At 32.8% G+C, this 23625-nt stretch overlaps 1 protein-coding gene across 4 annotated transcripts in view; it reads right to left on the reverse strand.

Annotated features, from left to right (window-relative positions):
- Positions 1-546: 546 nt before the first annotated feature.
- The window catches only part of LOC124365862 (WAS/WASL-interacting protein family member 2-like), a 67529-nt gene continuing 44450 nt past the window's right edge, over positions 547-23625 (reverse strand). For 3 of the 4 annotated variants that reach the window (XM_046821950.1, XM_046821948.1, XM_046821952.1), the window contains 5 exons: positions 21758-22028; positions 21168-21493; positions 19856-19931; positions 7221-7322; positions 4467-4596 (listed from right to left, as the gene is read on the reverse strand). In XM_046821950.1, coding sequence (XP_046677906.1) covers positions 4493-4596; positions 7221-7322; positions 19856-19931; positions 21168-21493; positions 21758-22028 — 879 coding nt within the window. In that variant the 3' untranslated portion in view covers positions 4467-4492. Of the gene's footprint in view, positions 4597-7220; positions 7323-19855; positions 19932-21167; positions 21494-21757; positions 22029-23625 lie in introns of all 4 variants that reach the window. The other variant, XM_046821951.1, reaches the window with a different exon arrangement.

Genomic DNA, 23625 nt, shown 5'->3' on the forward strand with positions numbered 1-23625 from the left:
AACAGGCTTCACTGTAATTGTAGGATCTGGTTAGAACAATTACAACCAGTTTGAAACAACTTGTTCAGCAAGTATTATACAAGTAAAGTATAATAACAGTATAGCATGTAGCATACTATAGCAATGCCAAGCTCTTCCATGAGAAACAACATTTAATATGCCAGGGAAGCTACCAATTATTTAATTAAATCTGTAGGATATCGGTTTCTTAAATATCATGTTGATCTCTGCAAAATCTTTTGCTGTAATGAAGTGATAAGGATCTGTATGAAACTTTAACAAGGATGTATTAATTCTCAACAAATTATTGTAGATTTATGAATAGTACTGACAATTGCATGTATTTAAATGATCAAAACTGTTTTGTTAAAGCTTGCATATAGCATTAGCTAGTAAGTGGGCGTAATATTCTAATTAATAACTAGTTTTACAGAAATTTACAACTAAAAACAAGGAGAAAAATTTTGTGCTTCCCTGTAACATATTAAGTAATAATGATAATTGCGTCATAACTAGTTGTCCCTTCTAAATGACAGGAAAGAAATGTAGGGAATTAAAACACAGTTTTATTATTAAATCAACATGTTTTCCATAACCTAAGACTATGATTATCTTTCCTAGTGTATACAATATACATTTCTGGTAGACAGTGGTCCGTTTGTACACATTTACAGTATATTATATACATATTTGATAACAGGTATTATTTACTAATATTATGTACAGTTAAATATAATAATCGTGTTACAAATAATATAATCCAGGCAGAGTAATAGACTGTTTATGGAACGTTAAAATACAGTCAATCTCTAGTAAAGTGATGGAAAATGTGAAGTTCTTAAATAACTCTAGGACTGGAAGACAGGGATAATACCACACACTACAAAGACTAAAGACAACATAAATTTTGATTGCTACCCAAAACCTTTGAGTAAAATTCACATTTAGAAGAAAATTGTAGGAAGTCTGATGTAAAAGACTACTTTGCAGCCTCGTGCCTGGAAGAAACAATAGATGACTAGGTTAGCTTACTTTAAATAACAACAAAATATTGTCTTAGAAAATTATTACTTCAATTACTTAAATTATTTATGGTTATTTCAAAACACATTAGAGTAATATGGTTAAGTACGCAATGTCACACAACCTTTGATTCCGCAATACGCAATTATGATGCAGCAACGTTTTACCGACCAACACACTCGAAAACAACGATAACAATCAACACAGGGGATCAATTAAGTGTAAGAACAGGATAAAGAATCAAACAAACAGCGTGAAAATGAAGTTTTGGTTAATACGGTGCAAATATTAGTAAATTACTGTATAACAGCACATACGCCATTGACAATTTTATATATCCACTTGTCATTGAACATTTGCATTATTAAACAGTTAAACAAGTTAATACAGATTGAAAGACCTCTCACCGGGTTTACAATGCCACTTTGGAGGCAATATTTGATGACCACTAATGATTGATTATAACTATTTCTTCATAACATACACAGTTTTGAAAAACAACACTTGCTGATACGGTTTTCTGAACTAAAAACTAAAATTCAATAACTCAAATTTTTAAATATGTATATTGCCAATCAATTGGAATTTGTAATTCTGATATTTATAAACAGAACAAAAGCCTATTTTATTACTAATCTACTCTAGTATGAGCTCTATGATCATACATCAATTAATAATATATGGTTAAGAGTGTTTAACTAGAAAACAATAATAACAAAACTATACTAAAACAGGTATAATTATATCCTTAAATACTACTCAATGCATGCGCGGATTAACATATTTTGTTGCAATATTCTTTTGCAGTGTTATTTTGCATATGCATAATATATAACTTGGATTTAATCAGTCTTACATATAAAATAAATAAATAAAATAACAAAAGTGTAGTAATAAACAACATACAAAAGGAAACAATAAGTATAGAAATCCGTTAACAGTATTGTGGTCTTAGAGTGTAAAATACTAACTTTAAACACAAAAATACTGAAAATGTAATCCTAGTTCAAAACCAACAACAGAGAAAAGTAATAAATTCAATCTGTCGACAAAAAAATACACTGGCAGTGTAACAATTTAATATTTACTGAAAGATTTCAGAGCCAAAGCAGCAGAGTGCCACTTTGCATTGTTTTTGTTTTATAATACCATCTTGAACCTATGTAAAAATCTCTACATAGAGCTAGAGATAATAACCAGTTATTAATTAAAAGAGTCGTTAAGAGATACAAATGTGGACTTCCAGGACTCCGTGGATCAAAGAGAGATATGTTACACGTGTCAGTCTTGTGTACACACATATGGACATTAAAGCACATTATAATTTTGAAAATTTTTTGAAACTTCTCTTTTCAATTTGTCAATATTTAAAAATCTGGATGAATACTTTTTATATACTGGAATAATACCGTACACTAAATATTTACCCAATAGCCAATTTTCCAGACTACTTTTTTCCTATGAAGATGTATGAAATTGTTCAACGGAATTCTGTTTTTATGAAGATAAATGAAATTGTTCAACGGAATTCTGGTAAAAAAACTAACAGGCTAGAAATTCAAAAGTAAAATGAATAGTATCTATAACATAGTAATGATGTTTATAAGCATCTAAGTAAAATGTTTGTAATAAAATTTCAATAATATCAATAGTTTTAAGGGTTTTACTTTAAACAATTATTTTGTTACAAAGTTGAATTTGTCAGTTCTAAGCTAATGTAATTTAGTTATCAGTTAAATACTGGTGTAGACTTGTTTACATCAAAACTCAAAGTGCACTTTTTTCTTCAAAAACTGTTAAATTATTTTATCATAAATTAATTAAATATTCATTTGATAGAAAATTAAGTAGTTTTAAAAACTAATTTTTCATACATATGATAAACTTTTTCTATAATTACAATCCTAAACTTTTTGTTAACTGAGTTTTGGGTACTTTCTTCAAGAGCTCTGATACCCTTCAATTATTATTATTGCTTCGTACATATAGGAATAAAATATTTTACAATGTGAGAGTCCCAATAAAATGTCATTATACGGATTGTCATAGTTTATAAGTTTAGACACAGAGAAAAACAAACACATGTAACTGTCTCTCACTGAAAACTGAACACCACGCCTATCTATACTGTCACATGTTACATGTGTTTTATGATTTAGTTATTAATTAACCCTTAAAGCGCGCCACAGATATATCAATTCAATCGGAATCACACTAAACAAAGCATACAAGAATATCCGTATTGTCTTATTTTAATTTATTTTGTACATTATAATTCACGAAAATGCTGTGAATGTGTAGGAATGAGTTTCATGGGAAAATTATTATGAAAGATCGTAAAAAACAAGTGCTATAATTTTATTGCCATTTCATCTTACTAAGCGAGGTGGGGCATGAGGATATAACCATCAGTGTACCCACATTTAAAACCAGTAGAGCTTTTTTTTAAGAAACATTGATATTCTTCTTCCAAAAATAGTAAGTAAATTCAACATTGGCAAAAACTGAATTCTTTAAATCTCAAAAATGCATGCTAATTGAACACAGGCCAAATTTTCTTCAGCGCTTTAAGGGTTAAGATAAAATAAAATGTCAGAGTCAAGACAATAATCAAATTTACTTTTGCTAAGGTAAAAAATAAAACAATATGTATTTTATATGAAATTGCACATTCCAACCCAACATTGGTTTATAACTTGTTATGAAAAACAGAAGATTTATCTATTTTAAAATATCACAACAATAATAACAAACGAGAAAAAACTTAATAAAATGTAAGTTTTGACATATTATTGATGATTGCATGACTATGCCTGGCATGTGGATACTTAAATTCTTGATATTAGTCTATTAAAAAAAATATTTTAACATTCAACAAAGATTAATATGAAAAACTAAACAAATTTATCCAAGTTAGTTTAATTGATAGTAATATATAGAATAATTATTACAGTATGATTTAATAGTGGTTACTAGATTTACAGAGATGCTGACCTACATTTATTGTTTTAGCATTCATCAAAATATTGATGTGAAAATCAAGACAGTTAGCCATTTGGAAATGATGAAATAAATAAAAATAAAGCAGTTTAATTGATAACATCCAGAATAATTTCGGTATGATTTTATACAATCAAATTAGTATATAAAATATATTAAACCCACTAAGTTCAAACAGTGTAGAGGAACACAACTATAGGTGTTTGATGAAAGGCTCGGTTAGTCAAACCAAATTTATTACAAACACATCATAGGGAGTAGGGGGGAAATAGATTCACGATGGTGTTGTGAAAGTTGGCAGTTGCTCCTCGAAGAAATGTTGACGATAGAACTGCTGAAAGATAAACCCTGGTTGAGCTAAGGTAGAGCCGTTGCTAGCAAGTGGACGCACTGTCGTGAGACCAGTTGAGCTGGATATGATGCGGGGGCTGAGGAGCGGGCTGCTTGGCTGAAACCATCAATGCACTGTTCAGAACGCAGGACTGGACAACAGCTGAGGAAATAAGGATGTTGTTTGGGAGGAGATCTGCTCTAGGATGGAGGGTATAAAATTCCTTAATCTTGTCTTCAGTTCTAAACATAACAGTAAGGTTAAATTATATTTTTTACATGTGATACCAACCAAAAATACAAGGAGTATTCAAAAAAGTTTCTTTTTTATTTATTTAGAAACAGTCCAAAGAATGTTTCTTGGCACAAATAATTTAAACTTGACTTGAGTAGAGGATTGTCTCAGATCTGTTAGCCTATAACATTCAATCCTCAGCAATTAGCAGAGACATTTAAATACATTGTATCTACAATTTACATACATTTCTTATTTCCTTATTATAAATAAAATACTAGGAATGGATATTCAATCCATATTGTGCAGTGAGGTCTAATTAACCTTTTGAGTGCCGGAGCATCGCTATTTGCGATCCTGCGTTATATGCAAGAAATGCCAGAATCGCTATTTGCGACTTCTGCAGTAACGCTTATATTTTATATAGTATTTATCTAAATTGGCTCAATGACTATACATACGCATTCCAAAGGCTTCAACGTAACTTTTGATGAAGATTTTGGGTCGATTCTGATTTTTACGGTGGTTGTAAAGAGAGTGCGAGTTTAGAATCGCCAGCAACACGGACGAGCTGTCACATGTTTTGTTTGCGCTGGTGTTTATTTCACAAATTATTGTAAATATTGAAAGATTTTAAGTGTAAATGGGTTTGTGGTGTTAGAATCTTAATATTATTTTGTTTGTTTATGTTGTTCTAGTCTGTGTGTAAGTAGAACAATGACTTGGCCGTGAGTTACGGCGATCGTAAGCAGCTAGTACTTTACTCAATACATTTGTATAGTTTTTATGTTTGTTCAGTGATATTTATAAAGAATGAGTCACAAAAACATTGCTGACAATAAATAACTAGTATTTGCAGGCATTAAATTCAAATATTAACAGTGTTGCCAAGACATAGAGTGTCAGGTTAGGTTAGAAACTTTCTAGTTTTGTAGCCATATTTATTTTCCAAACTTTAATTATAAGTATAAAAAAGTTTTTATATGTATTTTTGTAAAGAATTAAATGGAGTATAAGATAGCATAACTGAAAATGAAAAAATAAAATATTTCAATAACACTACGTTGTGTCAAAATAAAAAAAAATGTTTTTGCTCACAAATTTTTTGTTAATATTTTTTTTTATTGGTATAAAAACATTAAATTACTAATGAATGTATTATATTTATAAAGAAAATATATTTATCTACAAAACAAACAAAAACCCAGGACATTATACCAATAAATAATTTTTTATGAATTTTTAACCAGACCCTTGCAAAAACAGGCATTTTGGCTCAGCATTCCATGCATACCATACAGCAAAACGTCGCGGCACTCAAAGGGTTAAGTTAACATGGTTTTTAGAAGCGATGAGTAAAATCCTGAATTTTTTAATCTCGAGTCTGATTAAAAATTTTAAGTCAAATTCTCAAATTTTGAAATTAAAAAATTTTCTTTTTAACTTAAGTTTGACTGGAATAAAATCATAGCCAGACCAATTTCTGCCATTCTTAAAGTAAGTATAAATAATTATTCGTGCCTCATTACAAGTATCCAGTGACCATCTCAATAACTAGACGAAAGATTCTACTGGTCGAAATGATTCATTGTTCACTAGTTTGACATAAGAAAGATTTTCTCTGCCACTATGTTGCTGGCTTAAACATGGTATATTGCTAAATCACTCACTTGACTTCATACATTTCTTTAACTCGTGGAATTTTATACAATATTTTTGGCAAAATATTCTTATGTTTGTATTTTGTTATGCTTCCTTTTGTAAACATTTAAAAACATCAATAACGTCAATAATATATCATTTCATTACATCTCAATTCAATATGAGAGCAATTTTTCGTCCACAAAACCGTAATGTGATACCTGTAGAATTGTGTTTACACAAGAGTATTTCCTGATTATTATGTGTCACTTCCTGGTTATTTAACTGTCAGAAATTACAGGAAGCAGAGGTGAGAAGGTGTTGTAAGTTTTATGAAGGATAATTTCAAAATAAAACGCTTGTTTACTACTGATTAGAAATAGTCGACGAAACCTAAATTCATGTTTCTCAAAGTTACTTTCTTTAGATTGGATACTACTCTTGAGAGTACGTTATTGGCTCTGAGAGTGAGACAAATTTTAAACTTATAAATGTTCTGACTATGGAGGACTTCAGTAAAAACTTACTTAGGCCAAACATGCACTACTACTGTCAACTGACAAGCTTTTTTTGAATCTTCTAACATGAAGATTATACTTCTACGATTCATCACACTGCTGGAACCGCTACCCAACTTGATTCTGTTGAGATAGAGGTGATACCAATTAGGGATCTTTGAACCTCTTCCACCACCCCCAGGGGTCAGGAATTTCGAGAATGTTATACTACCTGGTACAATAATGTCCCATAATTGGTTTTTCTGCTTATTGACTACATTTGTATGCAATAATGACCTGTGTCGACTTTTTATGAATTTATTAACTGAAAAACATTTTTTTTATACCCCTCAAATACATAATAAAACATTTTACCAATGAAACGCATATTTTGTCCTTCTTCACTGAAACATTCAATGATGAAGCTATTAACCATAATGAAAATGTCAGTTACAAATCTACCTGAAAAATTAGTCTCTATTGTTATAACTGACCTGTTCGGCTGTTATACATCTTGGTGACGTTCAGGAACACTTGAGGGGGTGGGAACTCTTCCCTCATGTGGAATCTCTCGGCGAACCTCGCTTCCAGCTTGCCTGGATATCAGAAACTCTAGTTAAAAATACTTATACAACAGGAATTTAAATTGAAAGAATTACACTATGGTTTAAAATCCAACACTGAAGTCATTCCTTGTGAGAAATACTTATTTTGCAGAATTTCATCTTATTTGCATGTCAGATTCTGATGTAAAATGAAGAGGTCTTCTCTGGGGTAAGATCCTGGTGAATAAATATTACAAAGTGATAGCCTATGAGGTTTAACTTTGAAGGAGTTAGTTGGCTTTATACCCCACCACTTTTGTTTTTCACTCTTGTAGAACTTTTTGAGAAATCTTGTTTATAACCTCTGGTTTCACCTTTAGACAAAGCCAACAATCCACCAAAAACAAACTAGGTGGCCACCAGCAGCAGCTGGGGGGGTGGCATAAAGAGTAAGAATGACAAGATTAGTATAAATATTATGTTTTAATCATAATAATATACTATATAATAATAAATTTAATCATAACCAAATATATATATATATATATATATACTATACTAACGTTGGTATGTTATGTAGGTGTAAACAATGGGTGAGAAACACAGCAACTTGACTAAAGTATAAGAGGCCTCTATGTGAAAGTGATGAAAATGTCAGTATTGTGTTCGGGACGTGAGGAAGTGCATGGTATGATGTCACTGTGGTTCGATGTTACAACCAAACATTTTCATGAAGATACTAAAGACATAGGACATGAAGTATAGCGAAATTCAAACAACAGCAAAGAGATTGTGCAGACATTCAAATCCAGATGTTTTGAAGTACGTCTCCAGCAACAATCTCTACCGTGTCTGTTGGTAGTTATGAGCATAGAATCTCGAAACTAAAGTTAATTAAAATTTATATTTATCCAAACATGTTCCAGGAAAGACCTTTAAGGACTATCCACCCTATAGTACAGTAAGAAACACCCATAGATTTTCTAATAAAATGGGAATACTCTTGATTCCTGCTGTAAAATCAGTCAAAGTTACATGTCACTAAAATCTCACATTCAAAGATAAATATACACAGGAGTGGAAAAATTGTTAAAGATCGAAACATTTGACTGCAAGGTTCCCTAAAGCCAGAAACCTGACTACCCTTTTCTGCAATAGAAATACACAGAAAAGACTACCTAGAGTTGCTCCAGGACATCACGATAATATTAGAGAATTTAAATAAGCAAAATACACTTGTCTCAGAACCTGATGGTCAACTACATAATATAAAGTTATAATTTGATTAGAAGGATTTGCTTAATTTAGTGAGTAAGATAACAGTGTGTTGACATCATGAGCGTGTCATTGACAATTAATTAATCAATCCAAGACAATTCGAACAACTTACAGAATTATAATGAGATGAAATAAATGATGTGTCTACCTTAGTTGTTTGTGTCAAACCAGAAGTTTAGTTATTGCATACTTTGGGATAATGTTTGCGAGAGAGTTATTGTTTTTTGCAGAAGTCACTATGGAAGTAAAATACATAACGATTTTGACTTTGAATGTGAGTTCTGAGATCATTACAATAAATCAGAAAGAGAACAACATGTCACAGAACAGATCATTGCGGGACTCCCGAGTTAACCCTTCCATAATAACTCCACACATTATTGTCCACGACAACCCTCTGGTAATAGATTTTCAATAAGGACCCTCAGCTATTTCAGGGCAACTCCATCAATTCCAAAAAGTTAAGTAATTCTAATTATTTCATAATTTACACAGTCGAAGGCTCAGATTATATAATTATATAAAAATTATTAAGAGTCATTATGTCCCATGAAACATTTTGTAAGAGTTTAAAAAATTATAAATATTACTTTGATTGATTTTTTAGATGCATTTTCTAATTCAAAACATATTACATAAACAAAATGGTTAGAGAGACCAGTTTCCAATAAATTACAAGAATTTGGCTCAAAATTAGTCAAAATATTATATAGACAGCTTACAGTAGTTGAAGTGATATGAGTTAGCATGTTAAAAATAGGCTTAAGATAAAATTACGAGGGTCTTCCAGAAAGTAAAGAACGTTTTGTTATAAGTCAATAAAAACAAAAGATAAGAGCATGAAAATTTATTTATAAATACTTACAAACTTACTCTATTTTTTCTACAAAATCGCCGGAACTGTCAAGGCACTTGTTGTAGCGTGGCACCAGTTTTTCTATACCGACGTTATACTGTTCTGCCGCCAAGGAATGAAGCCACGTTTTTACTCCTTCTTTGAGGTCTTCGTCACCCAAAAAGTTTTTTCCGCCTAAAAACACTTTCAACTTTGGAAACAAGTGATAGTCACTCGGAGCCAGATCTGGACTATACGGAGGGTGTCCGAAGATTTGCCATTTGAAAGAATTGAGTTCTGCTTTGGTTCGTGCACTGCAATGAGGCCGAGCATTGTCGTGGGTCAGCACCACTTTCGACGACAGCATTCCGCGTCGTTTGTTCTGAATAGCGCGGCGAAGCCGATGCAAGGTCTCGATGTAGGCCTCTGAGTTGATTGTTTCGCCTCTCGGCATGAACTCCACATGGATTAGGCCTTTTCTGTCCCAAAAAACTGTTGCCATCAATTTCCTGGTGTTCAAATTTGGTTTTTCTTTCCTGTTTTTTGTTGGTGAATTCGAGTGATGCCATTCCATTGACTGGAGCTTTGTTTCCGGGGTTCGATAGGAAACCCAAGTTTTCGTCACCCGTTACGATGCGGTCAAGAAACGCATCACCTTCTTCGTCATACTGAGTCAAAAACTCAAGAGCTGCTCCCATCCGTTTAGTCTTGTGGACATCAGTAAGAATCTTAGGCACCCAACGAGCACACATTTTCTGATAACCAAGACGTTCAGTCACTATTTCGTGCAAAAGCGACCTTGAAATTTGTGGAAAAAAATTCCACTAGACCACTCAAAGTGAAACGACGGTTTTGTTGAATTTTTCCATCAACTTTCGCTGCCAACTCGTCAGTAACGAGTGACGGCCTTCCACTTCGTTCCTCGTCGTGCACATTAGTTCGACCTTCCTTAAATTGAATGCACCATTTTCTCACTGATGACTCGTTCATCGCATTGTCACCGTAAACTGCCTTAATTTGCCTATAAATTTCAATAGGTCGAACATTCTGTGCATTCAGAAACCGTATCACACTACGCAGTTCACACTTGGCGGGATTTTCAATTAACGCCGCCATTTTAAACTTTCACAGGAGACGCAAACGTGACCTCACGGTACCGCTACTCAGCCACACTGAGGCAGAAGGTGTGGCTAACGAACAAGCTATCTACCGCGGTGGTGGGGGAACTGCGCCGCCCGTGATGCGCAATCGTTCTTTACTTTCTGGAAGACCCTCGTACTTTAAAACATTTACAAAAACTTGTTTTATATTCTCATTAAAATCTCCAGAAATCAGACATTGGAATGTTTCAATTTTAGCGTCATCTTGGTGAGTAATTTGTAGTGGTAATGTTGCGATAAAACATGAAAAACATTTGTTCAAACATCAATAACTATTCATGTTCTGGTCTTCAAAGGGTTAAAACTACAAAAAATCAACTTGGGGAATATACTTGGGATTTTATAAAATTCAAAACATATACAAGGTATAATAAGAAAGCAATTATTGTACATGTCTACTATTAAGGTTGTTTCTGAACCTCTATAAAACCTCTCAAGAGCAAATACACTTTTTCTTCAAACAAAGGTAGATTTGCAAATAGTTTTTCAGTTACAAAGCCTCAAATGGAGACAACAATTTGTGTTGGTTACTGAGATGTATTATTAAAACATTACAAACTTTGAAATATATGAGTATTTTCATGTAATAAATTAGATTTTAGCCATAAGCATAGTTTGGGATGTTGTTATACATCTTGATGTGAAAAAAATTTAAAAATTAAAAAAACTAATTTTTTATTAGAACACCTGTATGGCAGTAAAAATGAAAAAAAAAAAAATTATTACTTTTTTGTTAAGGCTAAACATTTATTACAGCATTAAGTTTCCTAGCATGATAATAGGTTGGACAAAACAACAATGTGCCGTGACCATATGTCTAGATCTAGCAAGCACCCCCTTCGCCCACACAACTACTACGAGAGAGAACTTAAACTTCAAACTCCATAACCTCAGGAAGAATTTGAATTATTTGTCGATTTTTATGTACTTTTTAATACAATTCACAATATAAGTTCAAACCAACTAATCAGTAGTGCAATAGTAATGGAAGTTTTGTACATTGAAAGTTTACATCAACACCCAAAATCCCCGCTCTCTCAAAGCGAAGCCACAGATTATTTAAAACCTACTTGACCATTTTCTATTATTTTATAAAAGAAATAATATATATATATATAACAATTCCTCTTATATTTTCATAAGAGGAATTGTTGATTCACACCTGACGATGGCATCTTCGATTATCGAAAGGCATCGTGTAAAAATATAAAAATGATTGGATAATTGTGAGTATTCTTTTATAAAATAATAGAAAATAGTTATTTCCAATAAGAAAAGCTCGTCCTTCAATGAAATGTCTACTTTACAATATTTAAAATACTTTCTTGTTATATTTCAAAAAGGGGTGAGAGATTCAGTAAAAACAAGGTCTTCAAACAAAAGTTTAAGTTATACTTCAAGAGCCATTTTCAGGTGGAAAATCAGCAGGTTACCATTGGCGTACTCAAAATGAAATGACGAGAGTTTGTTTTGTAATAAAACGATTAATTTAACTGTAGAAAATAATTTAATATGGAATAGATTTGTTTACTATACTACATTTTTAACACACTTTTCCATTGTTGTTAATTTAGTAAAGATCTTTTGAAAATGCTACTTAAATAACTGATTAAATGCTAGAACCTCCCAGGACAACAATTTGCTCCCCAGATTTGATACTCTAAAGAGTCTTATCTAATAAACCCTTGCTTCAATAATTTGAAATTTAAAGAGGCAAACTTTTGGGCTCTGAAACTTTAAACTGTTACAATAAACATTTACAGACCCACGTTCATAGAAATAAAGTCTAATTTTTACCCATTAAGAGATTTTATAAGGGTTTGAAACATCCCTTTTACTTTTAACCTATGAAAGCGATAATCAAACTAGTTAGTTGAAAATGGAGGCATTAAATTGAATTTTTTTCAAGGAAGGTTAATTTATTAAGGACCAACTTTAAAGATTAAGTTGTGCATACATTGTAATACATACACAATTTAAATTCTTCATTTTGTGAAAATGAAAAAAAAACTTCAGGGTATCTCACCTTAAACAGTCCATCAAGGCAGTTCACTTGCACAGATAAAAATAACGCAACAAAATACAATAAACATAAACACTAATAAAAAACCATCAAAAGTTAAAAATCAATAAGACTCAAAAGAACAAACTTATTTGAAATGTCCCTCTGAAAACTAAGAGTTAAATTTCTAATAAATAGTTACACTTATTTTGATCAAAATAATGTTAGTCACAAAATGTAAAACCAATAAAGTTGATATTTTTTAACCCTCGAACTAGCATGACAATTTTCTTTAAACACTAAGTATGTTTTTTCTTTTACTCTTAAAAGCTATTATTATGGTTATCATTTAACAATTAACACCTTGCAAAACATAAAATAACACAAATCGAGAGAATTTTTATTAATAGTAAAGGGGAAAAAATGCAAAACAGGTTTTTTTTTGGGATGGTACACTTATAAAAAAAATAATAATAATAATAATAATAAATTCTGTTTATTTGTCGTAAAACATGTTACATGCATTGACAAAGTCTAATTCAGCTACAGACTAAGTAGCATTGGTCTCTAAAATAATATTTAATAAGTATAATACATAAAAATATATATATATAAAACAATATAAGACATTAATTGTCTAGTTGATAATTATACTAGTTATATTATGAGTTTATCTTAAAACAATCATTAAAAGTCTATTTTGTTAATAGAAAAAAACTCATCAATATTATATAAAGGGTTTTTTAATAGCCATTCATAAAGTTTGTTTTTATAAATTTTAAGAGGGTATTTTTTCTATCAAATGTTTCAATTTGTTTATACACCTTCAAGCCAATTATAACATGACTATTCAAAGATTTGCTCAGTCGGACAATATTCAATTAAAATGTTATTTTTGTTTCGTGTGTTATAATTATGTGTTTGTGTATGGTTTATTAAGTCCTTATTATTTAAAATATAAACAGATAAGTCAAACAAATATAAATTAACTATTGTAAGTATTCCTTGGTTAATAAAAACAGGTTTACAATGATCAAGATATTCAGCTTTACCAACAATTCTAACAGCTTTCTTTTGAAGCACCAGTATTTCCTGAACTCTAGCACTATTTCCCCACAGTATAATCCGTATCTCAAAATTGACTGAAAGTATCCAAAATATGCAGTCCGAACATAATTTTCACTTATGCAGCAAGATAGGACGTCTCAATAAAAAAATAATTCTAGATAATTTAGTAGACAGAAAATCAATGTGAGGTCCCCATGAAAGATTATTATCAATATGAATTCCTAAAATTTTTGATTACACTACTTGATTCAAAATTAAAACTATTTTCAGGAATTGATTTTAAAAGTAAACAAAATGTTTTGAGTTTTTAGTTTCATTCATTAAAAAAACCGTTTTCTTTAAACCATATTGATGCCTTGTTTATTGTGGTGTCGGTTAATTTCTTTAGTTCATTCAGGTTATTACTACTATTGAAAAAAGTTGTGTCATCAGCGTAGAGAAGCGTATTAGCATCAACAGCCAATGTTATATCATTTATATATTGATAAAAAAGTAAAAGGGTCCAAGTACAGATCCCTGAGGGACACCGTACTCTATTTTGACTTCCTGTGACCAACTTCCTTTGATGTATACCTTTTTGTGTTCTATTGATGAGGTATGATTTTATAAAATCAAGGGCACTTCCATGAATTCCATAATGCTTTAATTTGGCTAAAAGAGTATACTGTGTTCTACACAATCAAAGGCCTTACTCAGGTCACATAAAGTGGCCTGAGCAAAGGCCTTATTTTCAAAAGTTGACAGTATATTTCGTATTAGCTTGTCAATGGCATCAATAGTGGATTTACCTCTTCTGAAACCAAATTGTGATGGACTTAAAATTTTATTTTTCTTCTAAATAGTCACTTATTTGGTCATAGACCAGTAGTTCTAGTAATTTAGACAAGACTGGGATGACCGAAATTGGGCGGTAGCTACTTGGATCATTATAGGGACCTTTTTTAAAGACTGGACATAATTCTGGACACCTTCAGTTGCTCCGGAAAAATACCCTGACTCATACACATATTGAAGCAAAGTGTTAGTGGCTCAACAAAAGTATAAATCAATCTCTTTAACAGATTATTGGATATATTGTAGATGTGATTACTATCTGAATTGTTTAGTCTTTTAGCTGCATCAATTGTGTCAGATGGCTTGATTGATTTAAATGATAAAAATGATGAATTAATACAATTAGCTTTTAATGAATTTAAACTACTATTAATAAATGTACCGGTTTTCACTTTAATTTTTTTTTATTGAGTCAATAAAAAAATTACTAAAAATCTTCTGAAGTAATATCAGTTTGAAGCCTATGGGGTGTACTTTTACTCTTGCTTTTAATTATTTCCCATGCAGCTTTATTTTTATTGTTGCTGGTTTTAATATAATTGGTGTTGTGATTAAGTTTGGCGTTTTTAATAGATAATTTATATTCTTTTTTTAGGTGGTTAAAAAGTTTGGAGAAGTTCATTCGAAGGCTCCCTAGAACTTCTGATTAAAGAGTCAAAACATAACAACTTTTCTTTCATATTCCTTAATTCACTAGTGTACCATTTATATTTAAAATTGCTTTTAGCTATAAATGATTTTTTCTTAATAACTGAGTAATAATTTATATTATTTAAAAGAATTTGAAAAAAGGACCAAAAAGATTGTTCAGCGTCAGTGAACTTAATTTTTATTAATTAAATGTTCCCAGTCATAAGCATTCAAACTAGATATTAAGTTGCATATTTCTTGTTTAGGCAAGACAATTTGTAAGTACATGTTTTTTTCCAATAATAAAACCATTTTTATCATTTGGTGCAGAAAGAGCTTGAGTATCTAGCACATTAAGGTCAGCCAATTATACACCATCATGATCAGAAAAGGGAAAACGAAAAATATTACAAGAGTTAACCCTATTCTGCCCACAATTGACAAAAATGTTGTCAAGGCAATTTGCACCTCGTGTGGGAGATTGATTCAGACAATAAAAAATTGTACTCCCTTAATAAATTTAAAAAAATATTTAACAGATGGTTTGTTTTTTTGTAATATCAAATTTAATGTTCAAATCGCCTCCAATAACTATTGTATAATTGGCCCATTGAGTTAAATATAATAAAAGATTTTCAAGTTTATTGAGAAAAAATATTATGGTCACCATCAGTTGAATATGGTACAATGACACAATAATTAACTTGAATTTATCTCCAACAATACAGCGGTTACTTCGAAATGAAGTTCTATACAAAATTCTGCAACATCAAGAGGCCTTGCATGAAAAAATTATTGTGGACAAATATTAATGTTCCTCCTCTAATCCGGTTTGCTCTACAGAAAGCAGAAGCACAGTAAAAACCATTTGGAAATGAAGTTGCTACCACTGATTGTTTAAGAAAATGCTCTGATAAGCAAAATTACATATAGGTTCAATTCATTTTGTATGAAAGTTTCTAGAACAGTGGTTTTGCCATTAAGACCTTGAATGTTTAAAAATAGCAATTTTATATTTATAATATCATTTTGTAAACGTGATGTGTTAGAACAATTTTCAAAATGACGAAAGTGCAAATTACCTGGTCTTAAGCTAATTAAATTTCTACAATTAGACTCCTCTCCCCCCTCCAAAAAATGACTCGAGACCGATACACCCACAGAGTGCTCCAAAGGACACTGATTATTATCACTTGTGACATTCACCAAAGAAAACTCGATCACTTGCAATGCTCTCATTTTGCTCACGGCACTTCACTTGTGAAGATGACGAAGTGTTGACCTCAGGTACGGGGCTCTCGTCTGTGACGGTCAGTGACAGAGTTGGTCCAAGTACCTCCTTTACTTTCTGAGCTTGAATTTGGTGGATGACTGAAGACTTTTTCTTGGCCCAGTTGCCCAGTTTTCTTGGTCTACTTCATGTTTTTTTTTCCATTAACACTGTTCACAAAATCAACTATCATAAAACCAAGTTTTTCTCTTTCCTTTATAGTTTAAATGCAGACCCTGTCGTGTGAAGTGATAACGCTGGAAAGAATCCAAATCAATGAGGTGAACATTGTCCATTCTTAAAAAAACATTTCTCTTATATAACTATTAGTCAGGGCTAGATCATAGTGTAATTGAGTTGTCATGGTGTACATCCATGTCTAGGGGGGATTGTTGTTACACACACTGGCTTAGACCTACTCAGAATTTGTAATTCATTTTCCATTTTTTTATAAATAACTTGAGGAGATCCTTTTGAAATATCATTTGTTCCTGCAAGTATTATTATAGGACGTTGTAGAGATTTAGCTGCTTGGTTGTAGGACCTGTTGGACATCGGCTTCCAGATTTAACTACTCCATCCACATAAATCTTTCCCTTACTGCATGAACAATAATCTCTGGTAGTCCTTTACCTTGGCTGTCAGCGTACAATTCTACTTTTATTTTGTCAATTGAAAAGTTCATAGTTGCTGTCATGGCGATACTCATGAACATGATTTGTCCTTTTTTTACTTATTGTGTTAGTTTTGTTATACATAATTTTTATTTTTATTAGACTCCTTTATCTGTAGTAAATTGTTTTTTTTTCTGTAAGTACATGGAAGCTATTTGATGTTGAGATAGCAGTTTCCCTTTCAGCAAAATATTTTGTGTTTGTGGTTTTAATTTATAACGCTTTGACCGTCTTTCAAACTGCCATGGGTTTTTTGGTTGTGTTTCTTTCACCTGATATGTAGTCATATTGCTGTCACTTTCAGAGATCAATGTCACAGGCTTTGTGTTTGCACTTACCATAATATTGCCTACTTGAGCTTGAGGTCCAGTAGAGGTAGATACAAAGTGCTTAAACATCATGGTCAGATTACAGTCTGACAATTCAGCAGTAAATGTGGATAGTTGTGCCAGAGTAGTGCCAGTTGGGAGCGTTTTGTTAAGATGTCAGAGAGACGAATTGTGCATACTAATCTGCTGCCTGTGTTACCCAGTGGGTCCAAAGAACCACAACCTATCAGTTGTATAAGAATGTCTGTGAAAATTGTTAAGTAAATTCCACAGTCAACAGTATTAGGCTGTTGAGGGGACTTCGACAATTTGAAAAAGGACATCACCTTCCACACCCAAGTGCTCATGGACCTTCTCAGCCACCTTCTGTGCATGTTCCCTGTTGTATGTGCCACATGAATCGAAGTATAGAAATTTTTTGCAGTTTCTTACAAACAACATAAGGCTCCAATGAGATCCTTCTGTTTTTGTATGAGCATTGAGTGTTCTCTGGATAATTGTCTTGCACATCTTGCTTCAAGTCATGAATTGGGAAGAGAACATAGTTTTTTATTAAATAATTGTAAAGGCTCAAGTAAATGGTTCATAGTCTTGAAGGCATTTGATAGCATTGGGTTACTACGGTTATTCATAAGTAAGATTGTTTTATCCGACTTTGTGATTAAGGATGTTAGCGTATCATAATACAGCTGGAATAGTATCATCAGTTACCCACTTTATTTTCTAATAAGAGAGACTAATAGAAACTTTTCTCATTGGTATTGGTGCTCTTTTGTACTTTGAGGTTTTTTTACTTTGTCCACATCTATATTACTCGTATTAGTCTCTGTCTGCACTGATTCAGTATTTGGAGTTTTTATTTTAATGGGTTTTGATAGAGTAATGAGGGACTTGAAGAGGTTGTTTTTTATTAATTCCTGAAACATTCTTTTTTTGTTTATTTGAGGGGGTTTTCTGATGAAGTAGAGACGAGGATGGTTGACACCTTTGTGTTTTAATCCAATTTTTCTATCTGAGACAGAGCCAGTTTGTAAACTTTCTTTATGTTTTTTTGCTATAGAGTCGAGAGTATATTTCATTTTACATTCGTTATAATTAACAATATCCGTTTTATTAACGAAAGCAGTTTCATTTGTTGAAAAAAAAGGTAATTTCATACTTGGTTATATTTTTGTAAGTTTCATCATCAATGCCAGTTACTTTTGCAGGCCAATGGGGAAACCTTTCACTTTGGCAAATATTAAGTCATTGATTTTAATATCAGTTTTAGATATATTTCTCATTGGAGTAGCCATTGTAGATGTTAAATTTCACAGTTAAATCAATCAATATATACTTTACCCAGCTTAATTTGTGCCAAGTTACAAACAATAAAATATAAAACTAAAATATATAGACAGGATATTATATACAAAATACAAATTTATAAAAATATATGTACAAGCAAGTTAATCAGTAAAAATATCAATTAGTAAAAATGTAACTCGGTGATAATCTTGTCAGAAAGTAGTTTAAACAAGCATGAACCTGTTTATATGTTCAAGGTCAATGTCATATGGGGTTTGATTGTTTGTCCCCAGTCTATGGCCAGATGTAGTCAGAGTGATAGTTGTCCAATGGTTTAAATCACCAACTGAAATGACATTGGCAATCAGCTGTTTTTGGCAAAGTTTTAGCTTGATGTTGGCAGAATAACCAGTTATAGCTGAATAAAGTAGTTCTATTTTATATATATTCTATATATTTATTAATACACTGATCCTGTTAACTTCTACACCAGCCAACCACTTTTAATTTAAGGTGGACCCTCCTGCCAGGTATACCACAGGCAAGTGATTTTAGTTTAAGTGTGCACCAGACCACGGAAATATTCTTAACATCTGGTATAGAAAACCCGCAGACTCCAAGGCCAACTCCTGCCCCTGAGAATAGCGTCTCAGATCACACAGCCATCCATCCGGTCTTGATGTCTTGGGTGTGCTGATAGCTCACTTTTGATTTCACTGTATCAGCACTCACTTATTGTTTTGGCAGTGTTACAACGTGTTATGATCGCGAATCATAGTGCTTATAAGGTTAAACGGACAATTCAATGTAGAACTCTCAATATTTTGCTTACTTGATTATTTACGGATTGTTAAGATTAATAAATAATCCAATTAACCACAAGTCTGGTAAAGATGCTATCTTAATTGCTTGTAACTGAGTGAAGTCAATATCAACACTATTATTACATATAAAATCTAGTTGATTTAAATAAAATCATTTCCAACTATGTCAAATGTTAAGTTAGAGCAAGCCACTTTACTGGCTTGTACAATGGTGCTTACAACTGAAAGTGGTAAATACAGCATTTATGGCAATTAAAAGTGCTCCTGTTATGATAATACTATTTAGTGTTCAACAAATGTTTTGGGAAATCGCCTTTGCTTACATGTTTAGAATGACAGTGACCTGAGTTTATAAAGTTAATTAAAATTGTACGACATGAGGTGACTACTTACTTGAGAAACTGGAAGGCAGTCCATTTCGCATAGACGAATGTCTGGCTGGGGGAGGGGGAGGGGCAGGACTCAAACTCTAGAACAGCAACAAATTTAATTTAACTACAGTAACAAAGTAGTCTTAACTCTTTGAGGTGGCCATTTGTGCTGGTTGCATGGTCTGTACACCTTCTGCTGTTTGTTTCATTCCCAGCATTTCTTCTAGAAGTCGGTTGACATATTTTAGTATTTAGACAAAAATTACGTAATTTTGTTGATTTTTTATTGGTTTCATATATTAATTTTGATTGTTTGCCTTTATTGTCTGACAGTTTGATTACATTGCATACAATAATGGTTCATTAAAACTTAAGTGGTTCTGGAGTTGATACAATGTTGTACATACTATAATTGTGAATATAATAATTCAAGTAACAGTAATAGTAATGAATACATTGGAGGTTGTATTATACATGACGCTGCAACATGTGACAAGCAACGTAGTTACATAATTTTCATGAGGGTGATAAAATACATCCTTGAGAAGTTAAAAGTTTTCTTATTACTGGAAATATCCTTCAAACTATAATGCTACTCGATTTCTCCAGTTCTTTAATATAATTTGTCACATTTATTTCTTTTTGAAAGGTTTCTTAGTTTTGGAAACAAGAAAAACCCAGTTTTGGTAAAAATGAACGCTGGGGAAAAATGGCCAATGCACTTAGCAATATCTGCCCAGAACCAAGTGATGACACAATACAAAATGTTTTCATAGCCATTTGCTATTTCAAGATATTACTGACTAACTTGAATTGGGCTTTAGTTTTGACACTCTGTCAGTGTCCGGACAAACTGTGGTTCCATTCTGTATATCTGCTGTTTTAAATTAAAAAGTTTTAACACGACCCAAATAAAATACTGTTAATTAGCATTCTAAACAGATTTAGAATAAAAAAATTGAATGTAGCAAAGCTTTTGAAATTAATAAAAGTAACAAAGAAATGTGAATTAAAGGACTAGCATATATACAAAAAAACTAAGCCCTATAAACTATCTGATATCAGAGAATAAAGAATGATAACAGTGATTATTACCATAAAAGTCTACTTAATTTAGTAAATATGAAATGTTTCTTCAGAGGTGTACTTAAGAGTTGGACTTGGACAACCAGCCATACTTTAAATAACACACTATCATCACTGACTGGTCTTTGAATTTGTTGATAAATAATTAAACAAAAATTAAATTAAATCCATTCCAATACAAAATCTCAAGTTCAAGGCGAAATGTATTAATACTGGTTGTCTTTATTACATCCTACAATACTACTTACCGCAGACAACGGCGGTATCCTAGGGGGCTGAAGAGGCACTCTGTGAGGAGGTGGTGGAGGGGCTTGTGTAGGTGGTGGGGGGGCTTGTGTAGGTGGTGGTGGAGGAGGACAGGGGGGACTCATCATCATCACCTTGTTGGGTGGGGGAGGTGGAGGCTTGGTCTGAGGGGGCCTGAGGGGTGGTCGGTGTGGAGGCACGGCCCTGGGCGAGGGCAAGGTGTGGTGCTTGGGTGGTGGAGGGGTGTGAAGCAGAGAGTCCTGGGACTGATGAAACATCGGTGCTCCCTTGTAGAGCTCGCTTTGGTTTGGTAACAAGGACATTTGACCTAGAAAATAAAACACAAACATTTCATAAAAAGGACAATATCTGGGAAAGAAAATAGATCTGGTTTAAGAGTAATGTTCAACAAAATATTTGTTGTACTTTTATACAAAAATGTAAACATAATAACAAACAACCATCAAGACCATATATGAGTGATATAGTTTTATAAACATGTCTTGATTTACACCACTGCACCCATTAGTTAGTATACAAGAACATGTTATATATGAGTGGTATAGTTATATAAACATGTCTGGACAATCACCTGTAGGAGGGGCCACTGGGGGAGACCGAGGAGCCCTCATGCTCTGGGCTCTAGTTACACCACTGCGCCCATTGGTTAGTTTGCCAGGGCTCTTGGCTGCAATGCCAGGAGGCTTAGGAGCAACATTTGGCTTGCCATGGCCACCGGGTGGGGCCTTCATAGCCACTCTCGGTATCGGCTGGGTCCAGCTTCCGGTGTTGTTCGTGTGAAGGCTTGTTGTGCTACTCGATCGGTTGTGTAGCGGGCCTGTCAGCACAGAGTCCGAGGTGCTCTGCAAAACATTGACATGTTAAAACCTGTTTGACAACCTGTTAACTTAAGAGTGAAGAATAAACTTGTTTAACAAAATAATAACTGGAATATGAAGGACTCACTGCATAATTTAACAACAAAGCTAATTTCTAACAAATATTAAAAACATTACATTTTTAATTTAACTCGAACAGTAAAGTAAACTTGAATGCACTGCAAGTTCAGTTAAATACATTTTTTATTAATTAAGAAAGTTTTAATAAAAACCCTAGCTATGTTTAACTGTGTTTGATATTTGTTGAGGAGAGAATGTTTACTAAACAAGGATATTGTGCCTTGCTCTCCACCTCCCTAGGTAACTGTAATCTGTTACCTTGTGTAGCAGAGTTGCTGGAATCTGCAACTTCTCAGCTACTTATCAGAAAATCAAGTCTAAATTTATATACATTTGAGGTTTAAGTTCAGTCTCATTAAATTTTGAAAAAGGGCACTCCAGAAAGAAGGAGTATGTAAAAAAGCGAGTCGAACGCTCGTACCGCCCAGTGAATTGTGATTATCATCAATGACATGACATCACTTTCTTTTCACTATAATGTTGTCTTGTAGTGGTCTTCGGACCTATCTACGACTGAAGAGAGACTAAACAAAGTCGAAACAACAGAAGCACACCTCCATCCTGAAAGACGGAATGGTTGTAATTTATTGACGCAGGCTCAATCAATTTAGAACATGCAAGCCACGCCGTAACGTAGATTCGGACACACACGAAACGTAACGTGCGCCGACATCAATACTCGGAGAGGTTGATGTTTTGGTTTTGAATTCTAAATGTAATTAAAACAATTGGCAAAGGGTTTATTCCCTTTCAACCTTATAAAATGATAACCTGTAATGGCGTCAATAATTCCCCGACAGATTTAATAATTAAAGGTTAACTTCAGATGAAGAAGATTCTGAAGTATAAAATTTTGAAAACGAATCTGAAGTTAACCTTTAATTATTAAATCTGTCGGGGAATTTATTGACGCCATTACAGGTTATCATTTTATAAGGTTGAAAGGGATAAACCCTTTGCCAATTGTTTTAATTACATTTAGAATTCAAAACCAAAACATCAACCTCTCCGAGTATTGATGTCGGCGCACGTTACGTTTCGTGTGTGTCCGAATCTACGTTACGGCGTGGCTTGCATGTTCTAAATTGATTGAGCCTGCGTCAATAAATTACAACCATTCCGTCTTCAGGATGGAGGTGTGCTTCTGTTGTTTCGACTTTGTTTAGTCTCTTCAGTCGTAGATAGGTCCGAAAGACCACTACAAGACAACATTATAGTGAAAAGAAAGTGATGTCATGTCATTGATGATAATCACAATTCACTGGGCGGTACGAGCGTTCGACTCGCTTTTACATACTCCTTCTTTCTGGAGTGCCCTTTTTCAAAATTTAATGAGACTGAACTTAAACCTCAAATGTATATAAATTTAGACTTGATTTTCTGATAAGTAGCTGAGAAGTTGCAGATTCCAGCAACTCTGCTACACAAGGTAACAGATTACAGTTACCTAGGGAGGTGGAGAGCAAGGCACAATATCCTTGTTTAGTAAACATTCTCTCCT

This window comes from Homalodisca vitripennis, chromosome 7 (assembly GCF_021130785.1).
Source record: "Homalodisca vitripennis isolate AUS2020 chromosome 7, UT_GWSS_2.1, whole genome shotgun sequence".
Lineage (NCBI taxonomy): Eukaryota > Metazoa > Arthropoda > Insecta > Hemiptera > Cicadellidae > Homalodisca > Homalodisca vitripennis.